The sequence below is a fragment of the Chroicocephalus ridibundus genome, chromosome 4, assembly GCF_963924245.1.
Source record: "Chroicocephalus ridibundus chromosome 4, bChrRid1.1, whole genome shotgun sequence".
Lineage (NCBI taxonomy): Eukaryota > Metazoa > Chordata > Aves > Charadriiformes > Laridae > Chroicocephalus > Chroicocephalus ridibundus.
In genome coordinates this window covers 69,339,341-69,362,272 of record NC_086287.1, presented here as the reverse complement: position 1 = coordinate 69,362,272, position 22,932 = coordinate 69,339,341, and the positions used below count along the sequence as shown (strand labels likewise).

General features: G+C 42.2%; 1 protein-coding gene across 7 annotated transcripts; it reads left to right on the top strand.

The window, feature by feature from the left end:
- The first annotated feature begins 1,301 nt into the window (after window positions 1–1,301).
- POLE2 (DNA polymerase epsilon 2, accessory subunit) lies at window positions 1,302–22,825 on the top strand. Of its 7 annotated transcripts, XM_063333772.1 has the most exons (20): window positions 1,310–1,919; window positions 3,238–3,338; window positions 5,656–5,731; window positions 6,449–6,632; window positions 7,084–7,161; window positions 8,384–8,477; window positions 10,883–10,957; window positions 12,155–12,238; window positions 12,847–12,903; window positions 13,300–13,348; window positions 14,351–14,423; window positions 14,992–15,164; window positions 17,277–17,366; window positions 17,581–17,635; window positions 19,152–19,211; window positions 19,301–19,378; window positions 19,743–19,851; window positions 21,632–21,808; window positions 21,928–21,995; window positions 22,661–22,825. In XM_063333772.1, the coding sequence occupies exons 4-20, from the start codon at window positions 6,613–6,615 to the stop codon at window positions 22,677–22,679; spliced, it is 1,359 nt and encodes a 452-aa protein (XP_063189842.1). In that variant the 5' UTR covers window positions 1,310–1,919; window positions 3,238–3,338; window positions 5,656–5,731; window positions 6,449–6,612; the 3' UTR covers window positions 22,680–22,825. The 7 variants fall into 7 exon arrangements, with proteins under 7 accessions (XP_063189839.1, XP_063189842.1, XP_063189840.1 ...); XM_063333769.1 differs by lacking the exon at window positions 6,449–6,632 and having other exon boundaries at window positions 1,302–1,413; XM_063333770.1 differs by lacking the exon at window positions 6,449–6,632.
- Window positions 22,826–22,932: the final 107 nt, after the last annotated feature.

The window sequence follows — 22,932 nt, the reverse complement described above, 5'->3', positions numbered from 1 at the left end:
CCACACATGTGGAGACTGCAGCGCTGTGGTGTCCAGCAAAGCCATGGCGGGCGGCAGAGATGAAGAGCTGGGCATGGCTTCCAGAGCTCCAGACAGATGGCTCAGTAAAACAGAAGTCTACAGCTCATGCTGGAATACTTTTATATCTCTGGTGGGAGGCTCCGGGCAACCTAACAGAACCCCAAATACAGCAGGATGCTGCAGGGATGTGTTTTATACTCCCAGTTTGGTCATATCTTAAAAGAAAATTAGTTTCTTTTTAGGTGAGGGCTACATTCCTTTTCCAGGTGTACCTTCCTTTTTCAGGTGAGACATAAGCTGAACATCAAAATCAGATTTTCTTTAAAGGAGAATAAGTGGTAATCTTAGCAAATAGAAGAATTTATGTAAGGATTGGGTTCATAATTTGCACCTAGCTGCTTGCCTGACATGAAAAATGGATCACATTTCCTGCCAAAATAGCTGAGACCTGTCAGATGGTAGCTTTTCGTGTAAAGAGAGTAGATGCAGCTTCACCCATGAGCCTGCTCCCAGATGAGGAGGAGTGATTATAAATTACGCAGTTGAGAATGGAATATAGAAAATAGGCTGACATTTTTTATCTGTCTCTATATCCCTGCAAGTCTTTTGATCAAGGAACTTTCTTTCAGAGTTGCTTTGTGAGCCTTCTGTGGAGTAAAGCTGTACTTGAGTGACAGGGTTCAGCGTTTGCATGAAATATCCATCACTTTACACCTGGAGAGAAGGCAGCTGCCCCACAAGACTGGAGCAGTATGAGGCGCAGGGTATTTATTTATCATGCTGTACACTGGGACTCTGTATGTTGCAACAGACTTCAGCTACTCAGGGCCAAAGGAAAAATTGCGTACAACAGTGGTTCGCTGGTTATGTGTAAAAACAGCCATGGAGACCGTCATGTACTTGTTGGCCAAGATGGAACCAGCTGGAAGGGATCCAGCTGTGGCTGCCCCATCCCTGGAGGTGTTCAAGGCCAGGTTGGACGGGGCTTTGAGTGACCTGGTCTAGTGGGAGGTGTCCCTGCCCAGGGCAGGGGGGGTGGAACTGAATGGTCGTTAAGGTCCCTTCCAGCCCAAACCATCCCACGACTCTATGTTGCGGCTGCCATCCCTTCCTCCAGCACGTCGGAAAACGGGAGGCACCGACACCGCCAGATCCCCCTGCCTTCCGCGGGCGCCCTCCCGAGTGGGGCTCCCTCATCGCCACGGTTCCCCACTCCGCAGGCGGAGCCCGGCGGGGCCGTCCCGGAGCCTCTGCCCGCCCCGGGGCAGGGCCAGGCCCGGACCATCGGGGGCGGCGCGGCGGCGTTTGGCGCCAAACTCCCGCCATGGAGCCGGAGCGGCTGCGGCGCCGCCTGGGCTCCGCGTTCCGGCTGCGCGGGCTCCTGCTGCGGGCGTGAGTAGCGCCGGGGCGGGGGCGAGCGGCGGATCAGGCCGCCGGGACGAGCTACCCGATCCGGTAGCCGGTTCGGTACCCGCTGCGCCGGGGGGGCGGGGCGCTTCTCATCCTTCCCTCAATCCCAGGTCCTGCTCTCGGGTCTCGCTTTGTGGGACTCCGTCAGGGACACCCCCCGCATCGCCTCCTCGGGGATGTGGTAACGCCTTTCCCGCCTCTTCCTCACCCACTGCCCTCCTCCGAAGCCCTCTCCTGCAGCTCTGGGCCTTTGCCATTCGCCTCCACCCACGACCCGGCCCGCTGCCGCGCCCGCCCTGGGTTTGGGTGGCAGCAAAGGCTGCCCTGGGTCTCCCCTTGGTGTCCTCCCGATGGTGGTGTGGGGTGGTTTCTTGTTTTTTTTTGTGTCTGCTGGTGACCCTGACAACTCCGTGATCTCGTTCCCGAGTTGTGCTTGACAGTTCTGTCTTCAGCATCTCTTCCTAGAGGAAGAAATGGTCTTTCCAAAGGTGAATAATAACGTGTAGTAGTTATAGATTGCAAGGTCAAGAAAAAGTGATTTCTGCTTGCAGTGGAAGGTGTCATGATTTATACGAGTGCCTGGGGCTCTGGTGCTCATATTTTCCCTTTCAAGATTGTGTGTTAATATTAGTTCCATTTTGTTTCTGGCGTGGATGGGATGTGATCACTTTGGTCAATGTCCCGGCAGTTTTATTAGCGTGGAGGCCAAGTTCAGAGCTCCTGACTCCCATAGTTAAATGGACTGAGATGTTTTGAAGGCCAGGCTGTTAACCACAATGCCAGTTTTGATTTGCCGACAGATGACATTAATAAGGAAATTGCTATCTTTAACTGCAAGACTGTAGTCTAAGGGTGAGGGGAGAAGTGCATGTCTAATTCTATGTTATTTGGAATGAAAATAATTCCAATCTCAGAGACACTGATAACTGGAGCTGTTCCTGCAGGGGGCTGTTAAGTTGGTCATGGGCTGGAGCTTATGGAGTGTAAGGGAAGCAGGGAGAGCTGGGTTTGCTCAGTCTGTGGAAAAGAGGGTGAAGATGATCCAAACGGGGACTTAGCTAGAAGGAGCCAGTGCAGAGAGAGAGGTGAGAGGCAGCACGAATGTATTGCAACAGAAGAAATCCCACTTGTCTAGTTCTAGTCCCCTCAGTTCAAGAGAGACATTAAAGAAATGGAGAGGGTCTAGCAGAGGGCCACCAAGATGGTTAGAGCGTTGGAGAACTTGACGTGGAAAAAATACGAAGGTTTTGGGTTTATTCAGCCTCAGGAAGGGAACGCTCAGGAGGATCTAATCCCAGCCTTCATAAAAGATGGTTATGGAGAAGACAGAGGTACCCTGCTTTAGGGAGTAGACGGTTGGACCAGATGGTCTCCAGAGGTCCCCTCTAATGTGGACTTTTCCATAATTGTATGAAAAGTTTTTCACAGGGAGAGTACTTAAACATCAGGACAGGGCCGACAGAGGTTGTGAGATCTCCATCCTTGGAGATGCTCAGAATTTGACTGAACAGCGCTGTGAGCAACATGACTGGCCTGTTAGAGCAGAAAACTGGACCGGGAGACCTCAGAGGTCCCTTCTGACATGAGTCTTTCTATGGCTGTATGAAGATGATGTTCTCTGTATGTCCTTCTTATCCTCAGTGTTTTCAGTCCTGATGTTTTTTTTTTCTTTGACTTAAATTAGTGCAGTATTATGCAGTACTAATTACTTTTACTTTTTTAATCATAAGTGATTATGTGCATACTTAATATAAACTGTATTGAATATTAATTGCTTTTTGAGCTGACTTTCTTCATTGGAATTAGGGATGCTCTAAAGTATCTTACTGAAACTCTTCAGTCCATCAATGAAGTAGAACTTGACAATGTAATTGAAAATGTCATTGATGCCGTTGAAAAGCAGCCTTGTAAGTAAACAATTTATTTTTCTTAAGCTTGCTATGTTTATCTTGCGCTTATAATGTTATTTAGACAAAGACAGAGTTAGTGTCAGCATATGCACTAAGGTGTCATTCTAGTCTAGCGGGCTAATCAAGATAAATGTATTTGTTGACATTTTGTTTTGCTAAATACTGAAGTTTATAAAGTCAGCAAAATTTTGCCATTTAAAAAGTTGGCAGCCTGGTACCTCCTGACTTTTCCAAGAGTAGTGAAATTTTTCAACGTCAGTTGCCAAAAGCACCTGGCTGAGTTTGTATGGACATCTTTGCATCTGAAACTATCATTTTAAATATTAAAATAAACCAAAGAAATAATGAGAAATGAATTCACTTGTTATTCGTTAGTCCAGGTCCAGCAAAGTGTTAGGGTTGTTGAGGGCTATAATCATAGGAGCCCAGCTGTGACCACAGGAAGGGAGCAGTTGCCCTCAGAGATCACTGCCCTCGCATCCAAGCGGGGTGGGAGATGCAAGTGTACCAGTGTAATGGTCCAGCATATTGACTTAAACGAGCTGTGGATGGAGTTTAACCATCACCTGGATGCTCTCTGAAGCAGCAAGGCAGATGCTGATGTTCTGTTATGCCAACCTGATCTCGTGATAGTAACAATGGGCAGAAGGTGCTGATAAGAGCTGGGAGCACTGTAGCGCTGGAGAAGCTGTACCTGCTTGGCCTGTGAAAGTACATCAAATTCCATAAATTATGAAGTCCAGAAGTGCAATCCAGAAAACTCCTGGAAAATCCCATGAAAATATGAGACACTCAAAGAGCTGAGCTTTTGATGGTAAAGTTCTTGTGACTTTTGGTTCTGAGCATGCCTGAAACTCCCATCATCTTGGCAGGAGCATTTTGTCTGGGGACTACCTCCTGCTTCATTGGGACACTATGTCCTGAGGTACACTGATGCAGTGTGCCTGCTCCTAAGTGCCATGAAAGGCATGGGGTAGTGGCTTGACAGCACAAAACATAGGAGTTGTGACACCTTTAGTTAAAGAATGTGACTGAGGTGGCACTGATGCCTGACATATATGTGTGTTTAATTATCAGAGCTCATGAGAACTAGGAAACTTGGGCTCAATTCCAGTTTTTGGCTGAGGAGATTCAAATCCATATAAATGTAATCTAAAATAAATATTAGGCCTTGGATGAGTTCAGGAAACCTTCCCGGCCTATCCTATTTAAACTGAATTAAATCAAGAGTGGGCACATGGTTGCGTTGTAGTTTTACTAGAGCACAGACTACAGAAGTTATGGTTTTATATTCTTACCCTAGCCATGGCCTAACAGGTCATAGCTGATCAAACAGGGAGTAAAAGCAGTTTGGAGGACCAGTCCTGATCTAGCATAAAGCCTACTGGTACAAATTAATGCATACGCATTTTTGAACAAATTTGAGTCCGTGCAAGACATGCTAGGACCAATGTATGTGCAGTCAGTGTACTCGGCAACACTGGGCTTTGTCCAGGGCAGAATTTTGTGCTATGAATTCCCATATTGTCCAGTTAACATCCCTGGGTTGTTTGAGGTTGGGGTAGAGATGCAATTCAGACACACTGGTCTCTGCTGTGATTCCTGCTAGCTCCCTTAGTGCCCCTTTTGCTCTGCTATTCATCACTGTCTTACAGGAATTGTGATTTTAAGTCCCATGACCCGAACAGGGAGCTCAAGGGCAGCTTTTCATGTACTGATTTCTGTTCCAGGAGCTCAACTTCTTCTGTTCCTGGAGCTTGGCAATGCTGACCAAATGCTTTTGTGAATCTGCATTGATTGGTCATCCCTTCAAATTCAGCAAAACATTAGTGTTTAGAAATATTTTTTCATTTCAATTATCAGCTTAAATCCATGAAGACAACAATGTGCCTATCTCTAAAACTGTGTTAAACTGTTTGAATACTTATTTATGACAGCAATCTGTGTGATAATGTTCTGGAACAAAATTAACTTCCAGAATGTGAAAGCTCAGATCTAACACATTCGTAGTATATTTGGCAGCTTTGCATAAACTATAATTGCCTTGTTCTCCATGTTTAGTGAATTAATGGTGGGCACAGTAAGTGTGTGGGTTATTTTTTCGTTAGAGATGTATCCTTCTGGTAAGAATATTAAGTGATCCATTTGTAAAGAGAAAACAGCATGTGTCATTAGCTTACTGAAAATATGCTTATTTGTATAATATATTCCTCTGAGAAGACTGAACCATTTTTTGTAAAGTATTTGAGACCTACTTTCTTACTTAGTACTTTCCATAGGCTGCAGTTTTAATCCTTCGAAATTTTCTTTTCAGTGTCATCTAATATGGTTGAACAATCCACAGTGGAAACAGCCGTTCAAGAGTGTAGCCAGGCATCAGATGAAACTATGTACGGTGACATTATTTTTTTTATTTGAGGTTTTTGGGAGTTGGTATGCGTTCCCTTATTTCTTCTTGGGAAATAAATGTCAGGCATTTTCTGCAGTGCTACACATGCAGTAATTGCGTTGTGCTTTTGTCTTCCTGGTACTGTCTTTGAAGGTTAGTAATGTTCCTTCTTAGAAAATTTGTTCTCATGGGTAGGCCTCCAGGGGATTCTAAATATAATGCTGACATTCTGGAATTAAAATGCTATGGTTATGTGTTACATGTGATACAGGTTGAATATTAACCAATAAAATAAACCAGTAGTTACAAGGCAGAGAGAACTTGTTACTTCTGTTCATTTCTTGAAAAAGTTTTTCTTCGCAGTGCTTGTTTCTGCTTTTTTGTATAGCAGGGCTATTTTTCGAAAACTGTGATTGATTTTTCACTCTCTGATAACAAAGCGGAGAGCAATTACTTGACTTTCTGAGAAGTTTGTTTGTGATTGTGATGAATGTGTTTCCTTTAGTCTTTACGTTGTGTATTGACATCGTAATGCAAAGCATGAAAATAAATGCTTTGCTGAGCATATCAGTTAGATACTGTGATCCCACAGTTTCTCAATATAAAGCAAATTTACTTTTTACTTTTCTCCTTGTCATTGGAACCTTTATGATGCAGATGGTTTGAATCTGACTTTTCTTTGTCTTGCTTTATATACTTCATGTGTTTTTCACTCCAGAAGTGAAGAGAAATCTGTATGCACAGATTCTCTGAAGGGAGAAAGCTCTGCAGATTCCAGGGCCAGCCTGTACAACTCTCTTGCATTGTGTCACAGAGAGCGTGAAGGCAAAGTTCTGTAAGGAATGCACTCTGAAGCCTAAGACGTCAGTGTCTGATAAGGCAATGATGGTTGTCCTGTGCTTGTAAGTGTTAGTGAAGGTTCATGGGATAATTTTATCTACTCTGATAAATTCGATCCATTTACAGCAAGAGGGAAATGTGAGACATCAGAGAGCTGAACCAGTAAATATAATAGGACGTATCAGCTCGATTAATAGTCTGAAGAGTTGTGCATGCCCATTGTTTAAACCTATTCACGTTAACCATGCCAAGTTCTGTTGTCAAAAAAGGTAGCAGAGGATGGCAAGGGAAGGAGATGAGATGTATCCCTCTCTCATTTCTAAATGAACTTCTGAAGAGTTTCCTTTTTTTGAATTAGAAGGTGCAGTAGTATCCAATAGGTAAAGTGATGTGGGAGAAATACTGATAATGCAGGATAAGAGTGAACAAAATGAATATAATTTTACTCAACATGTTTTGTTACTGTTTGTTTCATCTTCTTCAGATAATGTTGTAAATGTATTCTTATTTCAGAGAAAATGTTTTCAACATTATTGGAGCCTTCGATATTCCACGTTATATTTATAATTCAGAAAGAAAGAAGTTTCTACCGTAAGTCTTTCATATTTTAAGTTTCAAACACTTCTTGTTTTAAGAAAAAAATCCTCTATTTCTATATAGTTAAAATTCTGTTTTCTAATCTTTCCCTCTTGAGTCTGCTCATTTCAAGCTTGAGTGGGAAAGTGAGACAATTTTGTTTCGTAGTCTCTAAAGAGCCAGTCAGACTCTATGATAAATGCTGGCTCATAAATACATGGGCCATTGGCTTCTTCCTGGTCCAGTAAAATGAAGCTAAAGTGAGGACCCGTATCTCCTGTGACAGTGGATTCTGTGCTGCCAATGATGTTACTGGCTCTGAAACTTTGGTGTTTATCAGATAGTAAAATTTCCAACCATGTTTATGCCATCTAATGAATAGAAGAGACAGTAAGGCTAAGGGCATACATCACTAAATGTAGTTTGTTGGTTTGGTGTTTTTTTTCACATTTGGCTGTTTAATATTTTTTTTAATAAATTTGGTCTGTCTGTTGCATGTATTTGTTTCTTAGACTGTAGCTTGCAACTCCCTGAAGCCCTGTAGGATTTCTAAGGAGAGCTACAAAGCCTAAAAAAAAATTAGGAGGTTGGAGAAAGGACATAGTAATTGCAGGAATTGGTTGTAAATGTTTTGCTAGCTAAAGAATTTACCTTTAACAGCAAGCAGCCAGACTGCTGAGTCAAAAAGAAGATGAGCTTTTAAAAAGCTTGAAGCGGTGTTAGCTGAGGAATGGATAGTGGTGTTCATTGCGAGGGCTTGCAGCAACCTTCATGTGATGTGCAATTAATTTTCTAGCGTTGGTCCATGATTCTGCTGGTCCAGCAAAAGCAATCTGTGTGTTTGCAGTAGGAGTTTTTTTCCAGTGCCACTTTCTAGCTTTCCGGGCTATTGGAAGCAGAGAACTCATTGAAGACAATCTGCTAACCAAGAGGAAGAAAATACTCTTGTTCATGGCCATGTAAAAGACATAACTGCTTTTTAAAAAATTGAGTTCTGCAGAATCCCACTCAGGTTAAAAGATAAATCTCAAGGCCTGTGAGTTAGAGGGAAATTAAAAGGATGTAACCTTCAAAATGCAGAAACACAGGATCTCCAGCAGAAATCTTCCTCAATGAGTAAATAAATTTTGGAGTAGTGTTAAAGTTTTTGCAGCCTTCTGCAACTTTTAGATCAATAAGTCATTTTTGAGTGTGGAATGTACGTGTTTTAATCTTGATTGTGTTAAACTTCTTGCAGTCTGTCAATGACCAACTTTCCTGTACCGAATTTATTTGGAACTGCCAGAGATAAAGCGGAGCTGTTCCGTGAACGCTACTCCATCTTACAACAGGTCAGAAAAGAGTTTTGCTTTGTTTAACAAAATACACAAACAAAGTGCTGGGTTTTATATTCTTACATATACAACAGTGTTTTGTGTTGAGGTGCTTTTGTGAGGCACCGTTTAAATAAAGATGAATAAGGACAGGATCTATACTGAGGTTTAGCAGTCTTCTCAACTGTCACCATACAGCATGATGGATTCATGTGTTTCTGCGTTTTAGCATCATGTCGTAAGAGGGGATTATGCATTTTTACATGTGTCTTGCTCTTTTCCCTCCTGTGGTCTGGCTCTGTGCTAGGTTTGATTAACATGTCATTGTAGGTAGTGCTTGTTGAGATAATGCAAACCCTAAGCCCCAGGATGCTCTCATTCAGGCCGTCCTTGAAGCATTGAAATTCTCTCCTGGTTTAGTTCACTCATTCCTTTTCCAGTTTACAAAATGCCCGGTGAGAGCCAGCCACCCCTTGTCATCTCTTGGTGGCGGCACAGGCATCTTGTATTGGGAGCAACTTCAGAACAGGATCTGCCGACGTGACTTGCTCTGCACCACCGTGACAGTAGCTGCAGGTGCTGACAGCAGCTGGAGGTCATGACTCTGGACCAGGCTGTGCACGCAGCCAGAAAGAATCATAGAATCGTAGAATAGTCTAGGTTGGGAGGGACCTTTAAATCATTGAGTCCAGCCATCAACCTAACACTGCCAAAACCACCACTGACCCATGTCCGTCAGCACCATGTCTGCCTGGCTTTTAAATACCTCCAGGGATGGTGACTCCACCGCTTCCCTGGGCAGCCCGTTCCATTGTTTGATAACCCTTTCTGTGGAGAAATTTTTCCTAATATCCATCCTAAACCTCCCCTGGCACAACTTCAGGCTTCTTCCTCTTGTCCTGTCGCCTGTTACTTGGGAGAAGAGACTGACGCCCCCTGGCTACCTCCTCCTTTCAGGGAGTTGTAGAGAGCGAGAAGGTCTCCCCTCAGCCTCCTTTTCTCCAGGCTGAACACCCCCAGCTCCCTCAGCCGCTCCTCACAAGACTTGTGCTCCAGACCCCTCACCAGCTCTGTTGCCCTTCTCTGGACACACTCCAGCACCTCAATGTCTTTCCTGTAGTGAAGGGCCCAAAACTGGACACAGCGCTCGAGGTGGGGCCTCACCAGTGCCAAGCACAGGGGGACAATTACTTCCCTAGTCCTGCTGGCCACGCTATTGCTGATGCAGGCAAGGATGCTGTTGTCCTCCTTGGCCACCTGTGCACACTGCTGGCTCATATTCAGCTCAACACTCCCAGGTTCTTTTCTTCTGGGCAGCTCTCCAGCCACTCTTCCCCAAGCCTCTAGCGCTGCATGGGCTTGTTGTCACCCAAGTGCAGGACCCAGTGCTTGGCCTCAGCCCCTCGTGTCCAGCTGCCTGGACACAAGCCAACAGCGAGCTGGGAAGTGCCCCACTGCCTGCCTGAGCTGCTTGTCCTCCGGACTCCGTGGTGGTTGCACGCACAGGTTTGGATATCCTGAAGCAGCAACGACTATCCGTCTACCAGGGATTTGCTGCCACTAGGAGAATGCATACTGCAATTTGGGAACCTCTGCCCTGGAAAACCAGTTAAGCATTAGCTGAAGAAGCGATCAGGATTAGTGAAATCTGCTGGAATTGGCATGCACACACACAAAACAGCAGCAGGGGTGTCCGTAGGGTACATCCTGAAGCCTCCTCATCCTAGACTCCATTGTGCTATTGCACCTCTCTGCCTGAGGGCTTCCCATAGACCCTCTGTTGTACAGGGTTTGTGTTTGGTTGGTGTACGACTCCTTTCCCACGCCCAGAAAAGTGCAGGTTGGGGCACTATATGGGTGAGGGCTGCTGATAGGAATTACTGTATGTGTTATGTGGGCTGGTAGCAGTGTGTTTGTTCCAAGGGGAAGCTTTCAAACTGCATGAAAAATAGTGAAAGAAGTGAAAATTTCTACAATGTGTTTTCTTCATGCTCTTTGCAGTTGATCTGTGGCTTTCTCCTGTTATTAAAAAAAAAAAAAAAAAAGTGCTTACTTTCAATAGGCCCTGCCCTGAAGAGAAACCTGCTCTTTTCCACATATTTAGCATTTAATACAGTTTACCTTCCCTTGCTCTCTCACCGCTTCCTTCCAGGTAGTCAAAAATAACTTCTTTTAAAAGGCATTACAGATTTGCTCTTAGTTTTTGGGCTGAGATTTACTGCCCAGTATTACAGATCATCTATTTCTATAGATTGTCCGTTTCTTAGAAACAAATTCATTTCAAAAGAATGGATTACGCTGAACAAATTAAACATTGCTGGATAAACTTTAAGAAGTATTTTGTATAAAGGTTGTAATGAACTGGCTTTTTGACAGTCCTCATTTGTTTTTAAACTGGATTACTTCAATTTTGGCTTCTGCAGAGGACTCACAGACATGAGTTGTTTTCTCCTTCACCAGTCGTTGCTCATCCTGATGACAGCGGGAGCAAATTCCAGGTAAAAAAAAAATTTATTTTTTTGTTGCGAAGGGAACTGTGCTTGTGTTACACTTTAAAGCTGTAATAGTTGTCCAGTGATATCTTAGTTTTACATCCCACATGGGTACTCAATGGAAATGAGGTTTTTTAGCCTGTGTATCAAACACACAGTTATTTGGCTCAGATCAGCATGATGACCAAGCCACTCGAAAGCAACTATGAAGCGCAAGAGAACGTGGCTTCCTGAGGTGGAAGGGCATTAGCTGTTCAGCTTACTACACTTTGCTTCCCTCTGCTTGGGGATATTTTCCCTGCTTCTTTCTTTCATGAGCACTAAATTCACAAACCTAAAATTGAATAAAGTCATAACTTTAGCCTATTCTGTTCCCATCTCAGCTTTCTCATATTAAATGCTCTCCCTAACTTACATAGTTATTACGTATTTTTTTAAAAAGATGAACATGTGTGTGTATCACTGGGCACCAAAGAACAGCTTTTGCTTTGCTCAGCTTCCCTGTTTTTCCTTGTTTTGAGCATGCATCACATAGAAAAACGCAGGTGAGCTTAGCTGAGTTGAGTCAGCGCCTCCATCCAGGCTGTATCGGCATCTTTCTTCCCTGACTGCTTCCTGTCCTCCCTGTCAGCTGTAGCAAATGCATTGCTTGTGCTGGCGTTGGAGGGGGATTGTCTCTCCTAACTGCAGCTTGACCGACCAAAATAAGTTTGTCCAGACGCTGCCAACAGCGTGCTATGCGATGTCACCTGCATCACTCTGGAGTGTTCTCTGTCATCCATCTAAGGTTCCTCGATAAAAGCAATTAGTGTTACTGTAGGGGTGCAGGCTGGCTCTGTGGTTCAGATTGGGTCCTGCTGAGGATCCAGATACTACAATTGACATTCTCAGACAAGAGCAGAAATGGCAACTTGTTCTTTTCAGTTTTAATCCGATTGTAAGCAAAATAATCACAATAAATATTTACTCACTAAGCAGTTCTTTACACTAGCAGCCATTATTGGAAATCTTTCCCTAAACTGTGCTACATTTGACATTCAGAAATGTGTTCCTGATTTTTCTAATGAGCCTGTATTCTCTCATAGCCCATTTGTGTATTTATGTAAAAACATGTGCTGTGTGGTGCTTTGTCTTGCGTGCTTAAGAATAGATATGTGGAGAGTTTTATTTAATTCTTATTTGATTCTTTGTCTTTGGTTCCAGCTTAAAACAATAGAAACTCTATTGGGAAATACAACTAAAGTGGGAGAAGTGATTGTGCTTGGGATGATAACTCAGCTCAAGGAGGTAGGTTGCTTTTTATTGTGGAATATCTAGGTCACCATTCATTCAGCGTTACAATATATTAGAAAATGGGAATGCTTAAATATTTCATCACTTTATCCCATCCTCTAAGTTAGTGGCAGAACTCCCATCAATATTGGTGGTGCAAGTTCCACTCCCTAAAAAGAGACTTTTTCACAAGCAGTCGATGCTAGTGTGTGAGGGAAAATGTCTTTCTCTTCTCACTACAGAATTTTGTAATGCTTTATGTCAGCAACCAGAACCAGTTACGTTTTCTAGACATGCCTCTTCTTGAAATGCTGGGGCTTCCGATGACTGTGTTTGGACTTGCCATTGCATTGGACTGGGATGGTAGGGGAGGGATGTGCCCGCAATCCAAACTGCAGCTGCTCAGAGGGAAGGTGCTAAGATACACTTACTGTAAACTACATTTTTTTCAGTTCTGACAGCGTATTCTAAGCTTACAATATTAAAAACTGATAAATTATTTCTGAATGCTGACTGATAGACTCATCCGATTGAAACATTTACGTGTTTGGGTATATTTTGGGTATATTGGTGTATATATATTATATATATATAAAATATTATATACTAATCCTGTTTTTTAGGGGAAATTTTTCCTAGAAGACCCTACAGGTGTTGTCCAGCTAGACCTTAGTAAAGCCATATCCTTTTTCTGTGATGTAAGAGTTGAAGAAATTTCCTGTAGACCTGGAGAATTTTAAACTGAACAATAAATCAATGCTGACCATTAAAAATTACCTGTTGAGAACTGCAGCTCTGTCTTTTTCCTTCTTTTTAAATTCCCTGGCTGCTGCAGCTCAGCGCCCTTTCTCAGAGGCTGTTAGGACAAGGTTAGCATTCCTCCTAGTGGAAGCAGAGCGCGTTCCTGTTTGCAGGCTGTTTATGAGCCTTCCGCGTGATTGACGGGCTCTTAAGGCAGCCTATGAACTTTCAATAGTGTCCAAATGGATTACACCAGCTGGAAAGCGAACTTTGGCTTAAAGAACTAGTTTAAGAGTCCTGATCTAAGAAAAATATATTTCTTAACCTTTTTGCACCAGTTCCACAGTGGTTTATACACTGAATCATCCTTTGTTTTGGCAGAAGGTAAAGCAGACTGTTTTTCTTAGCTTGTAATAAGTTGTTCTGTTAACGGCTGTCTGCCAGATGCAGCTGAACAGACAAGTCTCATGGTGAGGAGGCTTGACCATAAGCTGAGTCTGTGACTGAGATTTTTGGCCATAAGCCTTTCCTGTCACCCTGTGGGCTCTGGAGGCAGAGAACAGAGCTCTGTGAAATTTGTGGTTTTCAGCCATGTCGGTGTATGAGCATCTGTAGCAGCTTTGAGGATTGGCCTTAGTTAGCCTGGCTCCAATGTGCTTGGAGGAGATATGACTAGATTAGGAAGACGGACTAGAATAGTGAAACGGTATGATCTAAAAATCTGAAAATGCTTCTTTCTATTGGCAAAGCTTTGGTCCTTCAGAGGCTTTGGTGAACCTTCTCATCAAGATGATGGAAGCACTTACAGTTTTGAAGCCTTGGAAGTGTTTTAGCAAAATGATAGACATTTCTGTTTGTAGGGTATTACTCTGTGCAATATACATGATACCAGTCTATTTTCTAATAATGCATTTTATGTTTAAAATTTGTAAAATAAACTAAATAGCAGTCAAGAGCGAGAATGATAGTGGGGACAAGTATCACCCTGTTACTTCTGTTCCTCTAACAGGTGGGACAGTTCTCGAGAAAAGGTGCGGTTTGATGGAGACCCTTCTGGGGCAGGGCCAGCAAAAATGATTCCTGTTCCCCGACATTCTTACTCGGTTGGGTTGAGAAGGTTGTTTACGTGGCTGTACAGCAAAACCCATTCCAAGAAGTGTCTGGGGTAAAAAAGTAGTTGGTTTCTTGCTCAGCCTGTTTCTCAGCCAGATAGTTGCCTGGTCTGGTTCACCGCTAAACAGCACAGGGACTGGTACTATCACAAGAGAGGGATTGATGGAGGCTGGGACTAGCTATGCAGCACAGCTGCCAGCTCTCTGACTAATGTCTAGGACATGATGTTGTTAGAAAAACTAAAGGTTATTTTGTTGTTCAAAAATCTCTTAGGTTGGTATGAAGATGAAGTTTTTCATGTGAACGCTTTTGGATTTCCGCCTACTGAGCCTTCTGCTACTACTAGGTATAAAACTGACTTTCGGCAGCCTCACTCCATATTTTGTTATGGGTTTCTAAGTAAGAGCATTATTATTTTATAATTTCTGTGACATTAAAGTGTGCTATTCTTCCCCCTCCCCAAATGCTTCAAAATAAATACAATTTTAAGGAAGCAATTCTGCGACTTGCTAAGTCTACTAAAGCCTGTAGAGTTAGCAAAAATTCCCTTCCAAAAGCTGTTGGGTTCTGCATATTAGTAACAATTGTGATCTAAGCCCTTTTCTATTGCAAGACTAGATAACTATTACATGGGAATAAGAAATTTCTTGTTGCTCAAGGAATGGGTGGGGGAGAGAAGCGAGGATAAATATTACCCTGAAATGACCTGTTAAATTATGGCAGGGCAGCACGCCTGCTTTATATCCAGGTGACTGCCATTTCTCTTCTATGGTTTCTCCATGAAGTACTAGATTATTATTGATACCATCTGAGCTACCCATCATAATAATTAAAATGGTTTAATTGAGTCATAATCAAAACTACTAACGATTTGGGAAGAAAACAGAACTAACTTGAATATTTTAATGATGTAGAGCCTTCTATGGGAACATAAACTTCTTTGGAGGGCCCTCTTCAGCTTCAGTAAAGGCTTCTGCAAAACTAAAGCAGCTGGAGGATGAAAATGAAGATGCTATGTTTGTGTTTCTTTCTGATGTATGGCTGGACCAAGCAGAAGTACTGGAAAAGCTTCACACAATGTTTTCGGGTAGGTGAGAGGTGCTTTGACTCTGAGCCTTGTTTTAGAGAATTTTTACCATTTTCCTTCGTCCTTAGCAGCGCTGACGAGTGCAGCAAGGTGGTCTGATGGCTAACTAGTCCTTGGTCCCCTGCCGTGTCCCCTCCTCGGCGTGGGCTGGGAAGTCTGACCCCATGGTGAGCTCATTCAGGGAATACCCCAGCAGAAAACTAATTGCCTTTGTTGGGGAATTAGTTTTATGCTGGTTTAGTTTTGTGAGCTCCTCACTGTGTGGTCGCTCACGTGAGCATCCCTGTCCAGGCAGGGGAAGCTAGACGGCGTCCAACTGATCTGCCAAGTGTTGGGCCAACTTTATTGTCAAACTGTGAGCTAAGTGTGCTCTTTTGTGAAATAGTGGTTTGTGTGCCTTTTTTTTAAATATATACTTTTAATTGAGAAAGTCAGGCAACGATTTTCAAGAGTCCTGTTATTGCTGCATTGTGATTTTTTGGTGAACTTCCATTTTGAGAAAGCTAGAATAAACACAACTGTTGCATTTTTTTGGTATGATCACACTGAACCCAAGCCCAAAGCTAGCAAAGTCTCCCTCTAATTTTAGTGGCAGCTATTTGCATTTCATGGTTGCTATTGCATTTCTTTTGGATCTTTCTCTAACAGTTTTAAAAATTGGATTGTATTATGTGTTTGCAAGCTGATACTTCCATTTCATAAATCACTTAGTACTAATATTGTTTTGGACAGTAGCCATTTCATGTGCTGTGACAAGAATGTTTCCCTTGCTCGTGAAAGTTCTTCCTAGGCTTACTTTAAAGAAAACGTCTTACTTCATCGGAGGTCAGCAGTCCCTCGAATGCTTTCTGCTTCTACCCATGAAAAAATACCAGTTGCTTTTAAAATATGATCTGTTTCTTCCACTCATCATTACATTAGTAATGTTGACAACATTTGGATAGCAAGCATCTGCGAGATCTGTGAATTGCTTCTTTGTATTCCAGAGCAGCTTTGGAACAGCTTGTCCCATCTGTCTTAGGTAGAATGGAAGTGTGAGAGGGTGGCTGCTTTAAAAATAAGCAACATAAAATTAAGGGTGGGAAACTGCTACTCACCTAAAGAAAATTGGGCACAAATTACCACACTCATCCAGAAGTTACAAAACCAGTTTGCTATCTTGATCAAAGTTGGCAAGATCCTTGAAGCGAACTGAACGTAACCTAAGACTGCGCGTGATGAAGTAATAAAGGGACTTTGGTCAGTGAGGTTAATGTACTGAAGTCAGCTGGCAAAGATGTATACATTGCGTTTACTATTTTGAGACTTTTTTATTAATAGGCAAGTAATAAGCTTCATAATTATAGACTAAAAATAATAGCTGAGTGGAACAGCAAGGAAAAAACACAGATGAGCCATTTCTCTGGTATAAACAATTCTGTCCCATTTACCAACTGGATTGAAAAATAGTGAAGTAAATCCAAGTCTGGTGCCGCATGTTAGGAAATGGAGAGTAACCTGGAACGTGAGATGAATGCCTGAGTAGATGTTTGTATTTTTCTTTTAGGGAGGGGAATCATGTTTCTTTTTTCACTCTTTGCTATAAAGCATGTGTTTCTGGGTGATTAGTGATAGATATTGTAAGAATTCATCAGATTCTTAAAATGCTCAGGCAGTTCCAGTTATTGTTGCTTTATAATGCCAAAGAGTGAATTAAATGTTGGTGGAGCCCTTGAATTGGAATGAAGCATGAAGGTTAATAGTAATCTATTGCTACCTACTTGCTATTTTTCTCTTTAAGAAGAGTGCGTTTTTAAATTATATTATTTATTATAATTGTACTTTGCGTAATTATATGACTGGGCCAGTAGTTTGTTGGATGCACACAAACAATGTTGTTGGAACTGGGCCTCTAAATAACAGAGGGCTCCCTTGAAGTGACGTTTGTACACTGCCATCGTTCTTTTTAAACTAACAAAAGCCTGTATCAAGAAAATAGTTCAGGTGTATTAACAGCAGCAGAGCTTGAAGTGCTGTTTCAGTTTCTGCCTCTGATAGGATGGGCTGGAGGCTGAATGCTGACAGATGCTGAAGTGAATGGATCTTATACTCACAGACACTCTGTTTTCCCAGGTTATTCCCCAGCACCTCCAACCTGCTTTTTCTTTTGTGGAAATTTTTCATCTGCACCATATGGAAAAAATCAAATTCAGTCACTGAAAGGTGGGGAAGTCTTTGTATACAGTCAGACATGTACATTAAATTAAAAATTAAATTAATGATGACAAAACAAATTAAGAGAGCAGAAAAAACCCCCTTATTTTCTAAGTAAGTGACACATTTTTTAATGTACTGAAGTATAGTGGTGATTCATATAATGAGTGTTTATTTAGTCTAACCAGGTGTTGTATCATAGATTTTTTTTTCCTTACTCTAGGTTCTTTGAAGGCTCTTGCAGGTATTATATGTGAATATCCCAGCATTCATAAAAGGTACACAGCTAAGTGCTATGAAAATGGAAATCTGTTTATTTTGTGAAACCTTTGCTTTAATTGCTTTAAGAAACTGTTTTCTCGTTATTGTGCGCCAGCTATGACCAGATAGCAAGTTGGTCTTGTAACAGGCCTGGAAGTTTTGTTTTGGGAGTGGTGTAAGGTTTTGAGTTTATCTAAAATAGCTTGGTTGTGGAAGGTGCTGTTGAGTGAGCGGAGGTGAAACTGCCTCACCCTGGAACATCGTCCACATGGACTAAACATGGCACATGATTTTCCCCACAAGTGCTGTTTTGGTGAGCCCTTTTTTTCTCTGCAATTCCCTTGAAATCAGCATGGTTCTGCCCGAGCAGTGCTGCTTTATAAACTGGTGTTGAAGCCTTGGTGCTCTACGAGCACCTACAGGCCCCAGAAAATGTCCTCTGAAACACTGACTGCTGCCTACATGGAGGCAGCTCATTTCTGTCTTTTCCTTCTTGCATTCCCAGTTCTCCACAGCTGTTAGTTTGAGAACTGACCAAAGCAATGCAATCCCACAAAGGAATATTTTATTTATCCCTTGTGTCCGTGTTCTGTGGGAGCCCCATTCCAGGACTGGAGAACTAAATCCCTTCTACAGAGATTGGAATATACAACAGAAAATAAAACAGGGAGACAGACAAGCTTATTCTTTCTGGCTTCTGATCTTTGAATTTGTAGCAGTAGCCACAAAGTAAAGCTAGTTCCTAGGATGGGCCCCAAAGGCAGGAACTGCCACAGCCTGTGGTTCTTGAGGTTGGTGTGAGCTGTAAGCGTTATCTCCTGGGATGGTCCTCCCTGCTGTGTCATGGTGGGGTTCTGGTGTGCTGCTGCTGGGTTAGCTGGGGTCCCTGTGTGAGATCCTGGAGCCCATTACCCTGGGGAAACCTTATAGCCCCTTCTAGTACCTAAAGGGGCTGCAGGAAAGATGTGGGCAGACTTCACCAGGGCCTGTTGCGATAGGACAAGGGATAATGACTTTAAACTAAAAGAGGGAAGATTTATACTAGATTTAAGGAAGAATGTTTTATGCCGAGGGTGGTGAGACACTGGCCCAGGTTGCCCAGAGAGGTGGGAGATGCCCCATCCCTGGAAACATTCCAGGTCAGGCTGGACGGGGCTCTGAGCAACCTGATCTAGTGGAAGATGTCCCTGCTCATGGCAGGGTGTTGGACTAGATGGCCTTTAAAGGTCCCTCTCCACCCAAACCATTCCATGATTCTATGATTACCACCATGTTCCGAGCCAGGCTACACACCTGGTCTGTCCCCCTGTTACGGTGAACAGTTCTTCAGGTTTCTTCCGCTTAGGTGAGCAGTGGATGCATATCTTGTGCCTTAGCTGTGACTTCTGTGGTCCATAAGGCCAGGAAGAGCTGTCATCTCCACCCCAGAATAGGTTATTTCTGTGCATCTGTGGAGTAAGGGCAGTATATAACCAATGTTCAGATGCTTCTAGGATCATTTTGTATAAAAGTGATACGTTGAACTTTTTACAGTAGCCGATTTGTGTTTGTCCCTGGCCCTGAAGACCCTGGTCCTGGTTCTATTTTACCAAGGTCAGTTTGCTGCCTTTTTCAAATTTTGGAATGTAGAGTTAAATAGTTAAAGAAGTCTTTGTTGATACATCTGTTGCTATTTATTTTAGACCTCCTCTGGCTGAAAATATTACTGAGGAATTCAGACAGCTGGTACCATTTTCCGTTTTCACCACAAATCCTTGCAGGTAACTGTGTAATTTATAGCTATTTTTCATGGGGTTTTTTACTGAATGACTAATTTATGTGCAGATCTAATTTTCAAAAATTTCGGAAATTTTGGAAAAATTAGTCGTAATTTTTTGAATTAATCACATTAATTGTAACTAGCTTTAAATACATTAAGACATGAACAAATTAGTGATGAAAGAAAGTAGTGCTAAAAGTTTGATAGCGAGTATAAAAATCCTGCTCGAAAGCATCATTTTTTTTCTGAATCTGGAGGGAATTAAGGGAAAATGGGAAAGTATTGTTTTAATTCAAATATGGTTTTTCTCCCTATTTTTTAGTTTTATCTCAATTGATTTCATTTCATTAATGTTTTCCATTTAGGGTTCAATATTGCACCCAAGAAATAATTATCTTTCGTGAAGATTTGGTAAACAAAATGTGCAGAAACTGTGTCCGCTTCCCGAGCAGCAACATGGACATTCCCAACCATGTGAGTAAGTTGAGGTCAGCACATCTTGCTGAGCTCTCCTCGATTTCTTTTTTATCGGCAGGTCTGTGTTTAGGGCGATCTGATCTGCATTCTCACAACACGTTGCAAGAGTAACCAAGAGGGATTGTAGGAAGGATCTGTACATTTAGTATTACTAACTTTAATTTCCATTTTGACAGTAAAATAATGGAAACCATGATAGTGATTGACGGCATTGAGTCATTCTCATTGTCCCACTGCAGGTGCCCCTGAATGCAGAACTCGGTAGCAGCTGACCCTTGGTGTATGTGCACCAGCGATGGGTGTCGTACCAAGAAACATTGATTCCTAAAGGCAAAGTTTAATACAAATTACCTTTTTTTTTTTTTTAAGATTTGATCAATTAACTGTGACATTTGCAATAAAGCAGCATGTCGCTTTTCCAAAAGGTCATCTGCGTTTTCTGCCTTCTCGGTTGAAGCCTTAATCCTGTTTCTGATACATCGCCACAGCACTGAGTTATGATTCCAGTTAATGAATGCGCAGCAGGAGTTGATGGGACTTACTGATAGAATTGAATGAGAACGATCCAGGCAGCACTGGCTCAGGGCAGTGATGGATGGAGTCTATTTCTATTTATTTTGTGGGGGGTTGGTTTGTTCGATTGACTTAGAATCTTCTTTCACTTGGTCACGACAGTGCTCGGTTTCTTTGTGAACACAGGGAACCCACTGCCGGCACTGATGCACCTTGTTTTTGGTGCGCACATTTGCACGCGTGTATGTGTACGCCGCAAACCATCGCTTTCCTGTACTCCTGCAGGATTTTCTGATGCCTGGAAAGGAAGGAATCATGAAGAAAACGTAGAATTATGTATTGCAACACTTCCTGCAGATAAGAGTATTGGGTTGCTTTTGCGTACTTCGGTTTTTCTCTGCCTTTTCTCCCTGTCATTAGTTTTTTAGTTCAGCCATCAGTGTAAAAAGATAAACGAGAGAGGGAAATTTTGTTACTAACATGAGATTGAATGAATAGTGACTTTTAGCTTTGTACAGTATTAGTGGAATAACTGGGCCGATGCTTGGTATATTATTTTCTTCCAACAGCAGACCCTTCCACCAAGACACTGTAATGATTTTGTCCCTGTGGGGAAAATGGAGCCTAGTGGCAGCTACGTGATTGATAAGTGCTAATAAAAGCTTTCAAGGGGCTTGAGGAGAGAGTTTCAGGAACTGAAATATCCTGGCTGGAATCTGCCAGGTGAAAAAGGGAATTTCAGGGGGCAACTTGTGTCTGGAGCAGGGAAATTCCCAGAACAGCCAAAGGAATCAAAATAATTTGGGAATCAAATTATTTCCTCAGTTCAGGGAAAAGACTGTGTTTAAGCGTGGGTCTTGTGGTTAACTGGTACCACAAGGAAAGCCAGGAGGAAAAAAAAAAAACACAAAAGGAAAGTTATGGCAGTGTTGGCACTTCCTGGGTTGGAGGAACAGGTAAGCGGATTCTCTCTGTTGGAGAATGGTCAACGAAATAGCTTTGACATCCTCAAGTATTAGCTGATATGCTTTAGAAAGGACTTTGCATATTAAAAAAAACCCACAACGCAACAAACTAAACAGCAGCTGACTGTTTTAGGGGAGTTGCTGCTTTTCTCTAGAAATGGTTAATAATCAGGGGGAGCGAGATACACAAAACAACATTTCCGGGTTCAAAGCTTCTTTATTAATGGCTTTAGCATCTGCAGGAATGAGTTTGACCTGTCAAAAATGGTTCAAACTGACTATTTGTGTTTATCTTGCAGTTTGTAAAGACTATATTATCCCAAGGGCATCTGACGCCACTTCCGCTGTACGTCAGCCCTGTGTACTGGGCCTACGACTATGCCCTGAGGGTATATCCCCTGCCAGATGTGCTCGTCCTTGCTGATAAATACGACCCATTCACCATCACCAACACCGACTGCCTTTGCATAAATCCCGTAAGGTGTCCTTATGCTTTAACAAAATCAGAAGGGGGTGCAGTCACATTCACGTGTGTCTCTTACAGTTTGTACAATATTTGACTTACACAGTGAGCTATATACATTTTTCTTTACAGGGTTCATTTCCAAGAAGTGGATTTTCATTCAAGGTATTCTACCCCTCCAACAAGACAGTTGAAGACAGGTAAATATATTCAGTTTCTCATTTAAAAGGAAGCATCTTCCTACTTGCTGATTTTCTAGTTCTCAGGAGGAACACAGAAAGTCGATTATATCAACAGAGTGAATGTCAATGTCACAGCAGTTAACGTTAACTTACGCCTCGTACTTAGGCAGCGTAAGAAACCCAAATGCCTAGAACTAAAATAATAAATTCAGAAATTAGTCAAATAACAAGGACAAGAAGTATGATACAAAAGTAAAAGGAAAGACAGACTGTACTATATGATTTTCAATAATTGACACACAGTTGGGAAACAGATTCATTTCTGGAGATGATGCTTGTTACATAGGTTAATTACACTTAAGAACAATTAATTTTGTGATTGTTAAGCTCAGAAACAACTTTCATCCTTTGATTTCCTGTATTTTGAATCTGTACTTACTCTTTCCAACTGTGGTCTTCCAATAACTGGAAAAAAGGCCAGCTGCGACACCAAAAAGTATTAAAAAATATTGAAGGCCTTACAGCTGTGATGAAAATGTCCCTGTTTGAAATAATGAGGGTATAACCCAGTGGGGAAAGGGCAAAGTTACCTTGTCTGATCATAAATCAAGAAATAGAATAGTATTGTGAAGTATCTTTAAAAAAAAACCCACCTAAATACCGTTTTTGCTTGGTATTTTCAGCAAGCTTCAGGGTCTCTGAATTCCTGCGAGACCGCAAAAAGGGAGCGAGCTGTTGGAAAGCCCACTGTACCACTCATTTTAGACGGATTGATTTTATGATGTATTACAGACTGTTTATAATAAACGTCAAAGCCAAAAATGGTGCGTTTTGTTCACAAAGAAACTTTTACAGGAAAAGATACTGGTTTAGATAACGTGTAGAGCCACAGTGAAGATTAACCAGCAAAGCATAATGAAAGAAGGGAGCTGGAGAAACCAGATGCGCTTACATC